This window comes from Octopus bimaculoides, chromosome 7 (genome assembly GCF_046866305.1).
Source record: "Octopus bimaculoides isolate indiv1 chromosome 7, ASM4686630v1, whole genome shotgun sequence".
NCBI lineage: Eukaryota > Metazoa > Mollusca > Cephalopoda > Octopoda > Octopodidae > Octopus > Octopus bimaculoides.
Genome location: NC_142934.1, coordinates 76,637,575 through 76,656,612, shown reverse-complemented (window position 1 = coordinate 76,656,612; position 19,038 = coordinate 76,637,575). Strand labels below are relative to the sequence as shown.

The following is a 19,038-nucleotide window of genomic DNA, read 5'->3' as shown; positions in this document are numbered from 1 at the left end:
AATTTACTTTCCAACTACATGGTGTGTTCCTTGGGCAAGTGTCTACTGGTATGGCCTTGGCTAACCAAAACCTTGTGGGTGGATTCGCTTGGCTGAAAGAAGCCCATTGTGTGTGTGTGTGTGTATGTATGTCATCATCATCATCATCATCATCATCATCGTTTAACGTCCGCTTTCCATGCTAGCATGGGTTGGATGATTTGACTTAGGGCTGGCAAACCAGATGGCTGCACCAGGCTCCAATCTGATCTGGCAGAGTTTCTACAGCTGGATGCCCTTCCTAACGCCAACCACTCCGAGAGTTTAGTGGGTTCTTTTACGTGCCACTGGTACGAGGGCCAGTCAGGCAGTACTGGCAGTGGCCATGCTCAGATGGTGTTTTTTACGTGCCACCTGCACGGAAGACAGACAGCTGCTCTGGCAATGATCACGCTCAGATGGTGCTGTTAGCGCTCCACTGGCACGGGTGCCAGTCATCGAATTTGGATTAATAAAAATTATATATATAACGAAATTGAACCAAACAAATGGAGGAAAAGAAGAAATGAAGTTAAAATACACAGAGAATATATCAGAATTAATTGGAATTCAATTAGATTTTCACAAATGAATAGTATATGGAGTTGTGTTGTGACCATCTTGTTTTTGTTTTTTTTCTTCTGGCTGTATCTAGGACTAGATTATCTAGAGTTTAATTTAAGATATAGCATCCAAGTTACATAATCTCCATAAAGACTCCTTTGTTGGCTCAAGAATTGGTTGATGTCCACTTTGCTCAATTTTTGTAACTGTTTTGTTTTGATGTTTTACAGAACCTCAATGCTTGCCGGAGAGGATGTCGTTTGTTTTATGTTTGCAAGTTGAGTCATAGCTTCCAGAGACTTAATGACACAAACTTGGAATGCTTTAATGGTGAGATAATCTTAAATAATCTTATTGTATTAGCTTATATTAACTATGTAAAAATATTTCTTTCATTTCTAGATACGGAACTACATTATCCAATGTGTCTCTCCTTTTTACGATGGCAGGATGTGATTGGAGGATGATATGGTTGCCACTTCTAGCAGGTCACACTCACTGATAGAAAATTGATGTTACTCTGAATCCATAGCACCCAACTGGACATGTTTTTCATGTAGCTGAAGCCTGTCTTTGTACATTGCCGAACTCTCTATCCAAGCACTTGATCATCTGTCCTTCTTTGCTATCATCAAGCTCAGTAAGACTATGTCCATCTATGATCATCCCATTATCTACACTTAATCCAACAGCTGTCAACTTTAGTTCCATTAGACCATGTCCAGACACTTCATCATTTATTTCTCTTCCAGCTACCATGAACCCTAGTTTATCAGACCATTTCTAACTACTTCCATCTTTGAGCTGCAAGGGAACCTGTATGTGATCAGTCAATGTACTAAAAGTAGCTATGTCTCCTTCAAATCACAACCTACTGTCTTAAAAAGAGGAAACATGTCTCTAGGAAAATGATCTTGGATATATTATGTCGATAAAGTTGATCAGTGTTTGAAATTGTTTTTTTCTAGAGCTGGTCTATTCTGGATGACCTGGGGCTAAACAACATCAACTTTATCATCTACTTTTATCTCAGCTACCATCACCAACCCTATCTCTCTTAGATAATGACAAATCACTTCCTTATCCTCTATTCTTATTTCAACTACCTCTGCTATCATTGATGGTCATTTGATTCATAGTTCACTACCATGTTTTCTAGCATACAAGTCAATGTAGTATATAGTGTAGAAATATAATATAAACACTGAAACACAATCACTATCTTTCCACATCCTGCTGCATTTCACAAGGAAGTTTTTGCTTCTCTGAATTTGTTTTGTCATATAAATCAACCTACCTGTTTTGGCTGTGAATTTTGGTCTGAAAATGTCAACTTGTAGGCTGGGAAATACTTCATTGTATTACTCTCCCACTTCTTCCTTGACTTTTTGTTCCAGCCACTGTCAATCACTCTTTTGTACCTTTTAACACGATTGCACAACTCATTTTCTCCCACATCATATTTACTCACTTTGTTCTTCATTCGGAGATGAGATTAAGATTAATTATTTTCAATTAGGTTCATTAATGTTACTATTTATATTAATTTTGATGTTTTTTAGTTGGTGTATTACTCAGCCATATTCTGGTGTTATCATATTTGCAATATTGAGTGGGGTTTTTTTTTTTTTTATAAATAAATCTTCTATTACCTGCTGTATGCAATAAAGCTGTAACCTAAAAAAGTGTGTATATACATAATATCTAGCAACAGAAGCCAGGAATGATATAACTGTTGTAATGTGTATGTAATAGGCGAAAATATAAGGTAAAAAAGTCCAGTTAGCTTTTAGATTAGAACTTAACTCAGAACTCCAGGATTACAAATGTCCCTCCTGTTCAGTCCATGCAGTAATGCTATGAAGCAATTTATCTAGGCAGAAATCATCACTGTACAGTATTACTTTGATACAATATCTGGGCACTGATGGGTACCTCTGCCAGTATGTAAATGTAGTAATAAACATTTTGTCTTCTATCTGTAAATGCTAAACTTCAACATATTATGTGACTGAATTCTTTTAACATACAGAACGAGTTGCAAAGATAATGATGGTTTGTTTTGTTTGTTTTTCTTCTCATTCTATTCTAGTATGCCATGAAGCATATGCCAACACAACAGCTGAAAAATTTGCATGCCGACATGGTTGCAGCAGTGCACTTCCTGTGGCAGAACAACGAGAGAAAGAGGTAAATGAAGATATGCTGTCACTCTTTGAACACTGAGATAACCATTTGTCATAAACAGATATCTGTTATTAGCCGTGTGTTAGAACTACACAAAACAATGTATACTTCATACAGTGGTAGTGGGGAGCGAGGCCTTAATTCCTAATGGAGTTGTAGTGGGTGCCGTTGTAACATACATGTCCGCAGCAACCCCTCCACATAAACTGATGCTGTAACCTGGATCATCTATTATGCTACTTAGTGACCTAAACCTTCTAAAACTTTGCAGTGATGCAAGACTCACCATCAAGAATATGAACCCTGTGTATCTAAGTGCACTCAATATTTGCTGATGACAGTTGTTTCACACCCAAAATACCTCTGGACCCAACTGATTTTCAAAGGCTGTTATCTTTGTCCTTTAGATATTCAAATGATTACAGAATACACACACACTACACTTGTAGCTAACGAAGGAGCCTTTTTGTGGAAGGATTGACATACTTCCTGTGTTGCCATCATTTAAATCTCGAGCTTTTTTGTTTGCTCAGAAACCAGTCAGAATTTGTTTAACAGTCACCATCAAAGTGTCTGTGCATGGTTATTCAGTTTGTTAAAAATAGCAACCAAAACTCTTCAATATACAAAAAGTAATATAGTCGTGGTTAGAACACCTTTTCTTATTTAATTCATTTGGGTCAGTCCTGAATGAGTTGATAATGATCATCAGTAGAACATCAGACTAAACGAAAAAGTTGTGTGTTTTGGTCCATACCTTGCTCTGATTAAGAAACATCTTTATCAGTGAAGTAACTCTGCAACCCATTTCAGCTCCATAGTGATTGTTCATCTATAAAATCATTCTTCACTTTCTATGTAAAATATGGAGCCTTCATCTTATATATCATCATCATCATCATCGTTGTTTAACGTCCGCTTTCCATGCTAGCATGGGTTGGACGATTTGACTGAGGACTGGTGAAACCGGATGGCAACACCAGGCTCCAATCTAATTTGGCAGAGTTTCTACAGCTGGATGCCCTTCCTAACGCCAACCACTCAGAGAGTGTAGTGGGTGCTTTTACGTGTCACCCGCACGAAAACGGCCACGCTCGAAATGGTGTCTTTTATGTGCCACCCGCACAAGCCAGTCCAGGGGCACTGGCAACGATCTCACTCGAAAATCCTACGGGAGCCAGTCAGGCGGTACTGACACACACACATGGAATCAGTAAATCACTGTGAGCCAATATTTCTGCACTGATTGAACCCACTTTATCTTTCCTCTAAGGCAGTTATGATGTAATCATTACCACAACTGTTGTACATTCAGGAATGAGTTGCATTTTGAATTGAGGCTGTCAAGTTTTTCTTAATGTTCTTACATTCATAAGTTGAACTAAGACAAGGCAAATAGATTGCTGATGTAAAAGGTTAAAAGTTCAGATCTTAAAACTAATTGTTGCATTTGAATTGATAGATAATGAATTTTAAAGATTGAGTTGAAATACTGTTAAATTTCTTTCAATCGAATATACCTCATAAACTAATACATATTCCATCAATTTCCACAATGTATAACCACTATATATTTTAACACCCCTAGTTCATAACTAGTATATATTTCATCAGCACTTTCCTCGGCTTTTATTAACAACCTCAGAAATGGAACTATATATATATTTATTTATATATATAAATATATAAAAAGATACAAGGAGTTTTTGTCAGGGTGACTCAACCCAATAGGTATGCCACTAAAATTCTAGTGTGAACAGCAGTTGAAGTTGTGGTCTTGTGATTACCTTATCCAAACTGACTAGAAGTGTTTCCCCCCTTTGAATCAGTTGGAACTGCTAACATCCATTTTTTCCCCCCTCACAATGGATTACTATCTAACCATTCTCTCTGACCATGGATTTACCTGACGAGTACCCAGTCTCATTGGTTCTAATTGGGCTTGTTTGGATATCTCCTCCCTCTCTGGGCTTGAAGAACCACAACTACCATTGATGATGAACTTTTATTCCACTATTACATATATTTTTTCTCTCTCTGATGACAGGACACTCAGCTTATGGAGTCTTTGCTCTGCATGATGTCCCAATAGTTGGGATATCCCAGAAATAGCCATCAGAGACTATTTCTACTTTTCATTATATAACTAAATTAAAATAAATATCCTTGTCAAGTCTTACCAATTTGTTTGCCTCTCCTTTTTACTTTAACCTATATATATATATATGTGTGTGTGTGTGTGTGTATAAAAGCTCTATAGTTATATCAATGTTATAATATGTTCAATCATTTTATGTAATTTTAGAAGGATGAGGAATCTGAACCTCGCATTCATCTTCTCTACCCACTGATGTATGTACATGGACTGTACAGCAACATGATACACAGGGTTTACAGACAGATGAGCATCAGTTGGTCTTTCTATATGCAAGGAGATAATGGTAATCTTATTGTGATGCGATCAAAACCTAAGGTTTATGTGGAGTACCGTGGCTTTGACAGTGATGGTGATGGTAAGTCTGTACAGTCTTTGACTTTATCGTTGTTTAATCCCATACCTGATTTATCTAACCCATAATCGAAAATGTTCCAGCTGTGGCCATTATGCCGTTTGTTCAGGCATACAGTTATTTTATCAACTCTGGAAGGATTAATGGTACTGTAACCATCGATAGGATTTGAACTCAAAATACTAGAAGAAATACTGCAAGGCATGTTCTAATGGTTTGGCCAATATAAATAGGTGCAGGAGTGGCTGTGTGGTAAGTAGCTTGCTTACCAACTACATGGTTCTGGGTTCAGTCCCACTGCATTGCACCTTGGGCAAGTGTCTTCTACTATAGCCTCAGGCTGACCAAAGCCTTGTAAGTGGATTTGGCAGACGGAAACTGAAAGAAGCCCGTCGTATATATATATATATATATATATATGTATGTATGTATGTATGTATGTGTGTGTGTGTGTATATGTTTGTATGTCTGTGTTTGTCCCCCCAACATCGGTTGACAATCGATGCTGGTGTGTTTACGTCCCCGTAACTTAGCGGTTCGGCAAAAGAGACCGATAGAATAAGTATTAGGTTTCCAAAGAATAAGTCCTGAGGTCGATTTGCTCAACTAAGGGTGGTGCTCCAGCATGGCTGGAGTCAAATGACTGAAACAAGTAAAAGAGTAAATATTTGTTGTTATTATGGCCTAAACAATAATTAAACTATTCTCCTACTAAAATAGTTTTTTCCTTGGTTATTGTCACATCTAAAGATGCACACAGTTTGCCCTGTGTTGCCATCATTTAAGTCTCTAGCTTTTTTGTTTGCTCAGTGAGTAACATGTCAAGATTTGTTTGCTGTGCGTGGTTGTTCAGCCTGTTAAAAGTAGCTGCCAAATTTTTCAAATAACAAAGGACAAATTGAATGCTATAATCTTGGATGTACTCTACTTAGCAAAAGGTTTCCTTTTGTTTATTTTACTAGCTACTTTTTTTTCTTTATATTTCAGAATACCGTACTTCAAACTATTTGGAGACAAACATTGAATCTGGCAACAATGTGGCCACACCACAATTGAAGAACTCACAGCTGCATGCTGTTAACAGTCAGAATGGTGATGACGATGAAGAATTGAACATTTCTCTGCATGATGTCAATGGACAGAATGCAGATTGGTTGGCCTGCCTTTCTCTAAAATTTGGGCTACCTCGAATATTGTTGACTGCTTTGGTCTTATTCTGTGCAGTTGTAATGATTTGGTTGTGTCTGACTGCAGCTGTGACTGCTCCAGAACATCGCATTCCTGCATCACCTCCAGTAAGTTTTTCTGTTTTTTGAACTTTAGGATGATTGTAAGTAGGGTTATTTGGGAAAGTTTGTCAATTCAGTATGATAATTAAGCAAATAACAAAACTGAAAATCAAAAGAATAACGTTCATACAAATTCTTAATAAATTCCAGCAGATTCAAATATGGGTGTGCTAATCACTGTTGTATCTTGTCTATGAAGAATAAATAACTTCTTTCAGACAATGTGTATTCCCAACGCACTCAATTCATTGAAGTAAGGGGACGTTGAGATACCTTAGTGTTTCGACCTGGTTGTACCTCTTCAACCAAAGTACCTTGAAACCAATGAATCTAAGCAAAAATTTTGGTTCTTGTTTATAGAAATCAGCAAACAAATTATTTGCTGATGCATATTGATGTCTACCAAACCAATAAAAAAATTGTCACATGCATGGAAAACAGCGAAAATCAAAATGACAACCTACATAGTCTTTCTTAATACATTCTGGCAGATTCAAACAATAAGTAGACATGGTGAAAGACGTTCTATCTGGGGTTACAGATACTTCAAGCGTGAAAGTTTCATTACTTCGTTGGTCAATGTTTGATGCAAAGCAGGCACATTGGTAACTTACAGTTCTGAGGAGAGGGAATAAATCCAAATGATAAACAATCACTACTGTACTGTCGACATTTTCTTGACTGGTGGCATCAGTATTAAACAGATGGTGTCAGAAAGGCAGTATGATATTCACAAAGAGAAGTCAATAGAGCAGAGTCAAATGACACGTCTTTGTTAGAGTAAATATGGATCTAGTTCGTTTGTCTACCAGCATTTCAAAAATTTTTTAATTTGGCACATTAATGTGCCTTTCCAAGCTAAATTGCTGGAGTTATTCAGCTTTTTTCAGAAAAATGTTTTTAAAAAGTTATAGAGGTTTGAAGTTCGATCATTTTCACCCAGTCAAGAAATATGATTTCAAAGCTGTCATTTTGTGTGTGACTGCACATTTTGTCAACATCCTGAAAATAGCACTTGTGTTTTGATATGAAACCACAGAATTATGCATGACATATAACCCCTTATACCCTTTTCTTCGCAGAGTTCTCAGGAAATTTTTGCGAATTTGAATTCTATACAATTCATACAATTATGCCAAAAAAAAAATTGCAGTGGAGTGTGATTTAAGGCCTAGGCCTATTTGGCTGCTATTTTTAGCATGCATAACAACCATCTCAATGACTGCGACAAAAACATTTGATCGATAAACAAGTCCACGTTTTTAATACAACTCTCATGCGAGTAGTCAAATCCATAAAAGTGCATCCTTATTCTAGGCATGTCTTGATACCAGTAAATGCAGACTAAATTTCTAAACATTCATTGTCACCCATCAAATCACCCTCCATTTGCCAGAAATTCGCCCATCGCCAACCAGTGGGCGATATCGCCCACTTTGGAAAGCTATGCATTAGACAGTGGGGTGTGACTTGAAAGGAATTAGGCTACGGTTTCTAGCAGATGACTGATTGTATAGATGCTCTCATGTAAACTATAGTTCAGTTTTATAGTTATTTCTCTTCGTAGTTGCCTCCCTTGACTACTGCTTATGAACTGTAATTTTATTATCTCGGTTGTTAACTAGCAAAAAAAGAAACCTATTGTAAAGAATGGGTCTCTCGTCGGTTTTAATGATTAATTCTATGAAACCAATGGAACTATCTATTCATTGCGTTATGGTTTAAGTATTGATGTATTCCACTTAAATTTGTGCTCTTAGCATAAAACTCACTCAAGTTCAAATGTGGCAAGTTTGGACCCCCAGAGTAGTGCACCCAATGGTTTCCTGTTCCTGCCTACCCAGTGCAGCTTCACAAACTTGGGTCAGCCTTCGAGAGGATGTTGTGCTATGGGGTGAAACTTTGGAATCTCAAGTGAAGTTTCTTTTCACAAAGGCTGTCCACTATCTGTGATAGGAGCCTGGACCCATCAGTAATACCTTGCAAGGCTTCCCCATTTGTTAATAGGCTCATAAGTCCCCCAATGGCTATGGTGGCTGCTAAACTTTTGATTTAAAAAAATCTGATTACTGGTGTCTTCTCTACACACCCACAGGAAGAATTGAATCCTGCACTGCAAGACTACAAACCATATGTCAGTGTTTACAGTGATCCTACTTATGTAGAATGACAACCAGCTAGATGAACAAAGCCATTTGAAAGTTCAGTGTCTTGGTCAATTATGTAATGCAGTGCTAGTTGTCTAGGTACAAACCAGTAACCTTTGGCTGGTTGTCTAGTATCTTATCCATTTAATCCATGCACTTAAATCACAAACCTAAATACTGTTGCACCACAGATATGTTATCATCATGATCATCATTGTTTAACGTCCGCTTTCCATGCTAGCATGGGTTGGACGATTTGACTGAGGACTGGTGAACCAGGTGGCTACAGCAGGCTCCAATCTAATTTGGCAGTGTTTCTACAGTTGGATGCCCTTCCTAACGCCAACCACTCCGAGAGTGTAGTGGGTGCTTTTACGTGTCACCCGCACAAAGGCCAGTCAGGCGGGTACTAGCAACGGCCACGCTCAAAATGGTGTATTTTACGTGCCACCTGCACAGGAGCCAGTCCAGCAGCACTGGCAACGATCTCGCTCGAATGTCTTTTCACTTGCCACTGGCACAAGTGCCAGGAAGGCGACGTTGGTAACAATCATGCTCAAATGGTGCTATTTACGTGCCACCAGCACGGAAGCCAGACAGCTGCTCTGGCAACGATCACACTCAGACGGTGCTCTTAGTGCTCCACTGATACAGGTGCCATCATGATTTTCACTTTCGCTTGCTCCAGCAGGTCTTCACAAGCCGAGTTTAGTGTTCAATGAAAGAGACGTTATATCTATGTAATTAACTCATTGTCCTTTCTGTTCTCTCTTTGTTTTCCTCCTTCTAGAAACTCAGTATTTATGGTGACCTGGACTACCTGGTGGATTTTGAACAGAAGAAGATGAAGAAATGCCTTCCCCAAGACATAGTAGTTGCTGCCCCTCTTCCGGTGAACATCAAGAGTGACAGGATCTAATCACTGAGTGAACCAGAAGAGGATTCCTGGAGCAGCCAATTCTGAAACTGAAACTTCTGTCCCTCCTCCTCTCCCTGCTCCTACTCTTCTCCCTTCACTCTCTCTCCCCCACCCTCTTTGTTTTTGGCTGATCTGGTATACCTCAGTCAAAATATTTCTATTTACTTCTCAAACATTTCAGTTTTTTCAAATTATATACATATATACCTACATATATACACACACACTCATGTATTTTATCTGAATGTCTGTGTGTGTGTGTCAGTATATGTGTGTATGTATGTATAATTGTATGTTTATGTATGTGTGTGTGTGTGTGTGTATATATATATATATATATATATATATAGTGTGTGTGTGTATACATATATGCTTACACAACCATGTCGATGGATGCATGTGTGTATATCTATATAGATGTTTGTGAGTGGGTGTACATTGGAAATTTGTTACTATTTTTTGTTTTCTTTTGATTTTGTTTTTAATCACTACTACAACATAAACTTTGTGGCATCAGAAAATTCTCTCCTCCCCCTCTTTGTTTTTTCCTTTTTAATATCAAAGATTACCAACTATTTGTTTTCTATAGTGTAATTCTATCATTTTTATGTGACAAAATGGGTGAAAGTTCATATATATATATATATATATATATATATATATATATATATATATATACATATTTATTAACTTTTAACCTCTTTGTTGGTTGTAAATGTTTTGTTTTTATTTTGGGTGCACTTTTGTGTTTTTTTATCATGTAGGTTCCTGGTTGATATGGAAATCATTTGTATATCCCTAAAATGCTTTTTGATTTCTTTTCTCTTTTCTTTGTGGGGAAGGTATAAATAAAAAAGAACTGAAGACCTACAACAATTCTGCACTTCAAACTTTGTGGTTTATCTGTTTTAAATGAAGCAGTTTAAATATTAATAATAATAATAATAAAATATGGGACTAACTTGTGACTTTCTCTCTTCATTAAGTAATAAAAAAAAAATGCCTATTATAACTGGAATTATACAGTGACTCTCAGTAAAAGATTGATACTGCATTGCAGGCTCACACATACATGCATACACATACATACACACATATACAGAAAACTGTTGACAAATTTTAAAAACTTGAAAGAAAAAGTAGAAAGAAAAAATGGAAAAAATTACACCAACACACAAACAAAAAAATGCTACTAATCTCATTATCATGTGTCAGAATCGTTTTTTTTTTTTTTAAATTAATATCTAGATTTGATGGCTTAGCTTTGCTTTGTCCATTTTGCCAAATGGTTTTTTTGTTTTTTCTTTTTAAGGATTTAAAAAAATAAAAATCTTTTTCTCTATATTTTGTGTCACAATTTTTTTTTTTTTAAATTCTATTTCCCTAGCCATTTTATTTTTCTTTTCTGTATTAATTCAGCAACTTGTACATGGTTAAATTAAATTGTTTTATTCTTTCACAATTTCACAAACTTTTGACTTTGGCATGTAAATTTTGAAATGATCAATTGAAGAAAGTTAAATAAACTGTATTCCATACTCTTTGAAAGACTTCACTGCTGACTGTTTGAAAGGGGAGACAAATCAATGTTATGTTTCTGTAGTTATTTCAGATCAAATCCTTTCCTGAGTCTTACTGAATTGATCAACTATTGAATCTCTCTCGCTTCTTGTGAGAAATCAGAGCTGCTCTTTTGGTGCCATTTTCTTAAATTATTTTTCTGTTCTGTCTTTAAGTACTAATTTCTTTGGAAGCATAGACATGGCTGTCTGGTTAAGAAGTTTGCTTGGCATCTTGGGCAAGTGTCTTTTAATTATAGCCCTGGGCCAACCAGTCTCTTGTGAATGGATTTGATGGACAGAAACTGAAACAAGTCTGTCAGGTATGTGTATATGTGTTTCCTTGTCTTGATATTACCTGAGATTTGTAAATGAGGATTTTTCTGTTTGGCTGCACCTGTGGAAATTTCAGAGTTTATGGAAAATTTTAAAATTTAGTGTATTGATGTAATTTTCCATGCTGAATCTCAGGAGATATTTCAATTTTTCCAGAAGATTTTTGAAAGAAAGTTATAGAGGTTTAAAGTTCAATAATTTTTACCCAGTCAGAAAAAAAGGATTTGGAAGCTGTCATGTGTGTGTGACAGCTTGTTGTCAACTGTAAGCAAATGAAATATTGGTGGAATTTTGCTTTATGCATAACATAATCCCTCAACTTTTTTTTATTTTTTTGGAATCTTCTGAAAAATTTTTTAGAATTTGTATTCTACACACAGAAAGTCATATGATTATGCAAAAACAAAAGATTTGGAGGTGCATGATTTAAGTTCTATTTAGCTGTTATTTTTAGCACATCTCATGACCACCTCAGTGAGTAGAATATATTTGTCAACACATGCTTTCTCGCAGACAAGAGTTCTTGAGCTTGGCTTGTTACTATGGAAACAGGCATGAATATGTCTTTGGCTTAAGATTGGCTAAAATTACCTAAAATTTGCAAACTTTAAAAACTATTAACTCTTTATTTATTGATTTGTGGCAAAAATGAATTTTATGTCAATCATTTGCATACAAAACTACATCATTACAACAAATATGAAACCAATTGGAACAGAAATTAAAGAAATTGAAAAATGATAGGCAAACAGAAAAGATCCATAAATGAGTGTCACTGTTATATTTTACTTCCAATATTCTGCAAAAACATGTTAGGCCTTGGAGAAATATTACCTTATTTGGAAACAGGTGAGGGCATCTGCCTGAAGATATTCTGTCTAACCCATTAAAGCATGGAAAAGTGGGCATTAAACCGATGATGATCACAACAAAGGAGCCTATCTGCATATATGGCCACTTGTCCTCCTAGAAATAGCAGCCAAATTATTTGAAAATAACATTCTTGTTGAAATGCTGAGAACACGAGTCTACTTGATCAGATTCAACCTGGACTGAAATAATGTATTTCTATTTGAAAAGTGTTTAACTTTTTTTAATCCTTTTTAATTCACATCATTAATCCTTTTTATTCACATCATTCAAAAATTGTTTAAAAGAAAAACAAATTCTTTTGTCTTTATTTATATTATTTTAATGATGTTTCTGTGTAGTGTAGTTACCAATCAGGTGAGACTTTAATACTTAAGTAATTAGTTGCAATTCATATATCTAATAATCTCAGTCATTGGTTCCAAATTTCATCACTAAAATTCCCCTTCATTTTTTATTCATTTTTTTTTTGTGTCAGTCATTAGATTGTGGCCATACTGGGGTACCACCTTGGAGAATCTTTTAGTCGCATAAATTGACCCCAGGACTTCTTTAAAGCCTGGTACTTATTTTTCAATCTCTTTTGCCAAACCAATAAGTTATGAGGACATGAATACTCTAGCACCAGTTGTCAAGTGGTGATGGGGACAGACAGACACAAATTATCATTTAACGTCTGTTGTCCATGTTGGCATGGGCTGGACGGTTTGACCAGAGCTGCGCCAGGCTCCAATTTGATCTGGCAATGTTTCTACAGCTGGATGCCCTTCCTAATGCCAACCACTCTGGGTGCTTTTATGTGGCACTGGCACAGGACTCTTGCAGGCCACCCCCTTCACACACACACACACACACACACACACACACATATATATATACGACAGGCTTCTTTTAGTTGCCATCTACCAAATCCACTCACAAGGCTTTGGTTAGCTTGAGATGATAGAAGACATTTGCTGAAGGTGCCACAGTTGGACTGAACCTGGAACCATGAGGTTGGGAAGCAAGCTTCTTATCACACAGCCCCACTAAATGAATTTTTCTATGAACCCCAAGCTCTTGAAAAGTCTCTTTACTCAATAAACCACCAATTTCATACTCAGTTGAGTTATGTACAAAAATACACGCATGGATGTGTAGTAAGGAGCTTGCTTCCCAACCATGTGTGCAGCACCATGGGCAAGTGTCTTCTACTATAGCTCCAGGCTGTCCTAGGCCTTGTGAATGGATTTGGTAGACAGAAACTGAAAGAAGCCCATAAGGCAGCAAGCTGATAGAAACGTTAGCACTCTGGGTGAAATGCTTAGCGATATTTCGTCTGCCGCTATGTTCTGATGTTCAAATTCTGCCGAGGTCGACTTTGCCTTTCATCCTTTCGGGGTCGGTTAAATAAGTAACAGTTACGCACTGGGGTCGATATAATCAACTTAATCCATTTGTCCCCTCTGTGTTTAGCCCCTTGTGGGTAGTAAAGAAATAAGAAACTGAAAGAAGCCCATCATTTATTGACAACTGGTGCTAGTTTGTTTACATCTCCTATAACTTAGCAGTGCAACAAAAAGAGATCAACAGAATAAGCACCAGGCTTAAAAATACAGGTGCTGTGGTTGATTTGTTCAAGATGGAACCCCGACATGGTTACAGTCCAAAGATTGAAACAAAAGATAAGATTAAATCAGTGATTATAGGTGCAGGTGCGGCTGTGTGGTTCAGTTCCACCTTGAGCAAGTGTCTTCTACTCTAGCCTTGTGCCAATCAAAGCCTTGTTAGTGAATATGGTCAATGGAAACTGGAAGAAGCCTGCCATTTATTTTTGGGTGACACGTAAAAGCACCCACTACACTCTCTGAATGGTTGGCGTTAGGAAGAGCATCCAGCTGTAGAAACTCTGCCAAATTAGATTGGAGCCTGGTGTAGCCATCCGGTTGCACCAGTCCTCAGTCAAATCGTCCAACCCATGCTAGCATTGGAAAGCGGACGTTAAACGATGATGATGATGATAGATATGTATATCTGTGTTTGTCCTCCACCACTGCTTGATAATCGGTGTTTGCATGTTTACATCCCTGTAACTTAGTGATTCGGCAAAAGAGACCAATAGAACAAGTACTGGGATCGGTTCATTTGTCAAGGCACTACCTCATCATGGCTGCAGCCTAATGACAAAAAAAAAAAAAATACTGTAGCTTTTAAAATTTTGAACACAGCCCTTAGACCCCACTTTTCTCCCAGTACTCCCTCTATGGACTTCCTAGTACTTATATTCTTTAAAGTTTGATACACTTGTTCTATGGATCTTTTTTACCAACCCACAAACAAAAACCAAGCAAAGTGGGTGGCTGGAGGGGACAAACAAAGTGATATGTACGTACATACATCTTTGGTGTTTAGGCTAAATTTGACACTTTGCATGAAAAGAAAATAAAATGCATCCCATCTAAAAATAAAAGTATTTAAAAAACAATCGAAGAATAGATTATAGCTGGAAGTAACAGTTTACTCAAAGTAGCCACTATGGCCTCAAGACTGCTCTGGAACTTGGTGCATGCTTAGCAGCATTTTGTCCATCTTCACAATCTGAGTTCAAATTCTGGTATGGTTGACTTTGCCTTTCATCCTTTCAGGGTTGATAAATAAGTACCAGTTGAGTACTGGGGTTCAATGTAATCAACTTACCCATTCCCCCCCCAAATTGCTGGCATTGTGCCATAATTTGAAATCAATATTTTATCATTAGTAACAGCTATTGTTCCTATGGGACTTCTGTTGATCTAGCTCCCTAGCCCACAACACTTGGTCTCCCATCCATAATGCAGCCACTTTAGACACAGGACAGTTCTTTGATACATTTAAAAAATATTTAAAAGAAAAAAAAGGGTGTCATAGATGCCAGCAAATATAATAATGTTATCAGTTATGCACTCATTGCATACATACTTTTGACACAGGAAAAAGAATGGAACAACAATGATTTTTCCACACCTTAATTACTAAAAATTAGAGGAAACAAGGGAAATGCCTTCCAAAATATGTTTGGTTGGTCATCTTAAAATACTGACCCTTCCTCTTTCCTACAGAATTTTAGATTTCATTTTCTCTACCCATACTGGCCCATTTCTTTAAAGCTATTTTTCTGTTCTTACTTCGTATCTCTAACATTCATCTCAGTCTTGTCCCTTTTCACAATCACTGTAAATATGTTCATTTATTATGCACCTTAAATGTTGGACGTATTAAATATTGGCTACTAGTGTTAACTAGAAATTCTCTATGTAGTTTCATGTGCTGAAGAAATAGTAACTAAAAATCTCCCACAAATTACATCCTATTGCTTCACAACCCTCTCCATCACTCCACCGATCCTCTTATCTTGCTTATATAGTCACTCTTCCTAGCTTGCTATACACTTTAAATGCCCTCCCCGTGTATGCTCTTTGATCTTTTTCACCTTTAGAGAGATGTCCTTCGTCCATTTGTAAACACAAGTTCAATGCCTTTCCCACTGGGTACAGCATCATAAAATTGCCCTGCAACCTCGCAACAAGCCTCACTTTCTTAATCCAGACCACATTTTTAAGCACAACACACTTGTGTCTTTTGCAGTTGCTTTAGTTTCAGCACATGATCTCAGATCAAAATACTTGCTATGCAAGTATATCGCCATCTTTTGAAGTTGTTGGTTGTATTCACAACTCTACAATATAGACAAAGTAATTGTCTTCCATGTGACAATTTGGTGGTGGTGGTGGTGGTGTTTGGCTGCGGATTGTCAAATCACACTCTATCATCTTAAAAAGAAAGGCACATTGAGAAATGTATTCCCAGATACACTGTGTAGAATAAGATAAAAACAGGAGTGGTTATAGTTGGAATGCATGTGATGATGCATCACGTTTGCCCAACTTGGCTAAACAAAGCAAAGAAAAGGCATTAAATATGATACTTCTGGTTATACTACGTCTAAAAATAATCTTGCTGTAACACCTTTAACAATAGGACCGCCTGATCACAAACAACATCATGTTCACATAACCTGATATTTTCTCTCAACTTACACTGCCAATTACTTTGTCTATATTGTAGAATTGCATTCCACAGATCACAAAACTGAGAATGAAAATAACCTAACAAAGGTGTTTTTTAATACTCCTAAATAATTAGTATGAATCAGAAACTGATTTACTCTGACAACTATCGGAAATAAACGAACATAGGAGTCCATACACGGTTGCTTAACCTACTAGAAATAGCAGCCACATATCTCTCAAATCACACTCTACTGTCTTAAAACAAAGGGAGGACATGTTTGTTAAAATAGACCTAGATACGGTATATCTGAAGGTATGTCATGAGCGGAAACGCCTGCGATCGTAGGCTGATTTGAGGCTAAACACCTCCTATAACAGCCATCAAAAGCATTTCTTACCGTTTGCCATTGTTGTTTACCCCAAGATTAGCCACGACCTGCTGTTGTTGGCACTCCGTCGCTTACGACGCCGAGGGTTCCAGTTAATCCGATCAACGGAACAGCCTGCTCGTGAAATTAACGTGCAAGTGGCTGAGCACTCCACAGACACGTGTACCCTTAACGTAGTTCTCGGGGATATTCAGCGTGAGACAGTGTGACAAGGCTGACCCTTTGAATTACAAGCACAACAGAAACAGGAAGTTAGAGTGAGAAAAAGTTTTGGTGAAAGAGTACAGCAGGGTTCGCCCCCCCCCTGCCGGAGCCTCGTGGAGCTTTTAGGTGTTTTCGCTCAATAAACACTCACAACGCCCGGTTTGGGAATCGAAACCGCGATCCTATGACTGCGAGTCCGCTACCCTAACCACTGGGCCATTGCGACTCCACAGGGGACACAATAAAAGCGTGGACAGCTAACAGTATCCCTATCTCTGTCTCTAACAATAATCCTTTCTAAATAAGATCTGCATGAGCCGTCGTTATTAGACCACGTCCACTGTGGAACGAGCGATTCATCCAGTCTATACCGGTCTACTAGATTATAGCTCTCTAGTAGCCTTTTGAGGATTTCCCCTTCTATTAGCCGAGCTAACACTATCCACCTGTGCATTGAGAATAGTGTTAAAGTCTCCTGGTACAACTAGAGTTTTTGACGTCACTAAGAAACTCTCTAGGTCCCGGAAAAAAAACCAACCTGCCTACACTCATTTGGTGCGTAGACATCTACCAACCTAAAGGACTGTTTACTCACGTGTGTCACATCTAGAACGACCAACCTACCTTCTGGGTCTAGAAAGACTGCACTTACCTGCACGTCCAAGTTTTTCCTGAGTAGGATCACAACGTCCCCTACCCACGACTAGGAGAAATAAATTTCTAGTAGCCATTTAGAAGGGGCGTGAACGCTTGTGGCCCACTCAGCTTGGACTCAGTTACAACATATATCAATTTCTAGTGACCTAAGGTCGTACAGGAGAAAGTGCTTCCATTTTGACCCTAGGCCACGCACATTTATGCACCCTTTTCTAGTGACCTAAGGTCGTCCAGGAGAAAGTTTGCTTCCATTTTGACCCTAGGCCACGCACATTTATGCACCCTAACTTAAATTCCATAGAAATTCGTACTTACATTTTGATTTTGGGGAGGGGCTGAACGAATTCAGCTTCCCCTCATCCTCCTTCTTCTGTGGTGTAGCCGCTGGACTCGCGATGAAGCTCCTGCCGGTCATCTCTGCACTTACGTCCTTTATATCTTCTTTATATCTTTGTGTCAGTTTATTGAACAAAAACACTTTCATCCTGGCCATCCGAATGTATACTTGTGCTTTATGGTGTCCTTAAACGATACAATTTTGTATTGTACTTTGGGGTCGGGTTTGCAGATGGGTTTTAACAGGGGAACGGTGTGGGGAGTTTTTCTTGTATACCTGCGGTTGCTTTAGGTGTTTTTGTATGGGGAGCGGAGTCAGGGACAGAGGCCTTTTTACTTTGAGACGTCACTAATGTAAATCCTATTTCTTCTTCTGTGGTTGGTGTTTCTTGCCTTGTTGGTTCGCTTTCCTTGGGCACTTCTGCTTGGTTTTTATTTGGGTTTTTTTTTCCTTTTTCTTCTGTGTCTTTAGACTTTTGTTGGGGCGGAGCTTCGCTCTTTTTCTCTTTACATCCTGAGCGGACGTGGCCTTTTTCGCCGCACTTAAAACAGCACGACCTACGTCCCCCAACGCTCACCCACTCCTCCCCTATGAACACCCTATCGAGAAATCCTTCAAGGATTTCGGGGCTGGCTTGGACCACCATTTCAAGTGACTGGTTTTCCAATTTTCAGCCTCTTTTTCTGTATTTGTAGTATTGACATTTTTTTCTTTCACATCGTATGTTATGGAGGCTGCAATCCACGACACGTCCAAACCAGCCGGAATCTCTTCCACTTTGATTTTCGCATTTCTCCTGCCTAGAAAAGTTGGCAGAATTATTTCGTCGTTTCTCAGTGTGAATGTCGACAGCCTTTTTGCTGTACTCTTGTCAGCGAATTGTATCTCCACTGTAGCGCTTCTTATACTGCGTCTGACGTTTAAAAATTTTTTTTTTCAGATGGGTTGCATGCACTTCTGAATTACGTCATTTTTGACAGACTTTATTCGTTTCTCCTTAAGACTGTACGTCTTATAGACCACA

General features: G+C 38.0%; 1 protein-coding gene across 1 annotated transcript in view; it reads left to right on the top strand.

The window, feature by feature from the left end:
* The window catches only part of LOC106878153 (transmembrane protein 59), a 41,455-nt gene extending 30,479 nt beyond the window's left edge, over positions 1 to 10,976 (top strand). Inside the window, exons 2-6 of the mRNA XM_014927289.3 lie at positions 813 to 912; positions 2,675 to 2,772; positions 5,075 to 5,282; positions 6,267 to 6,574; positions 9,506 to 10,976. Of these exons, the coding sequence (XP_014782775.1) occupies positions 813 to 912; positions 2,675 to 2,772; positions 5,075 to 5,282; positions 6,267 to 6,574; positions 9,506 to 9,634 (843 nt within the window). The 3' untranslated portion in view covers positions 9,635 to 10,976. The remainder of the gene's footprint in view (positions 1 to 812; positions 913 to 2,674; positions 2,773 to 5,074; positions 5,283 to 6,266; positions 6,575 to 9,505) is intronic.
* Positions 10,977 to 19,038: the final 8,062 nt, after the last annotated feature.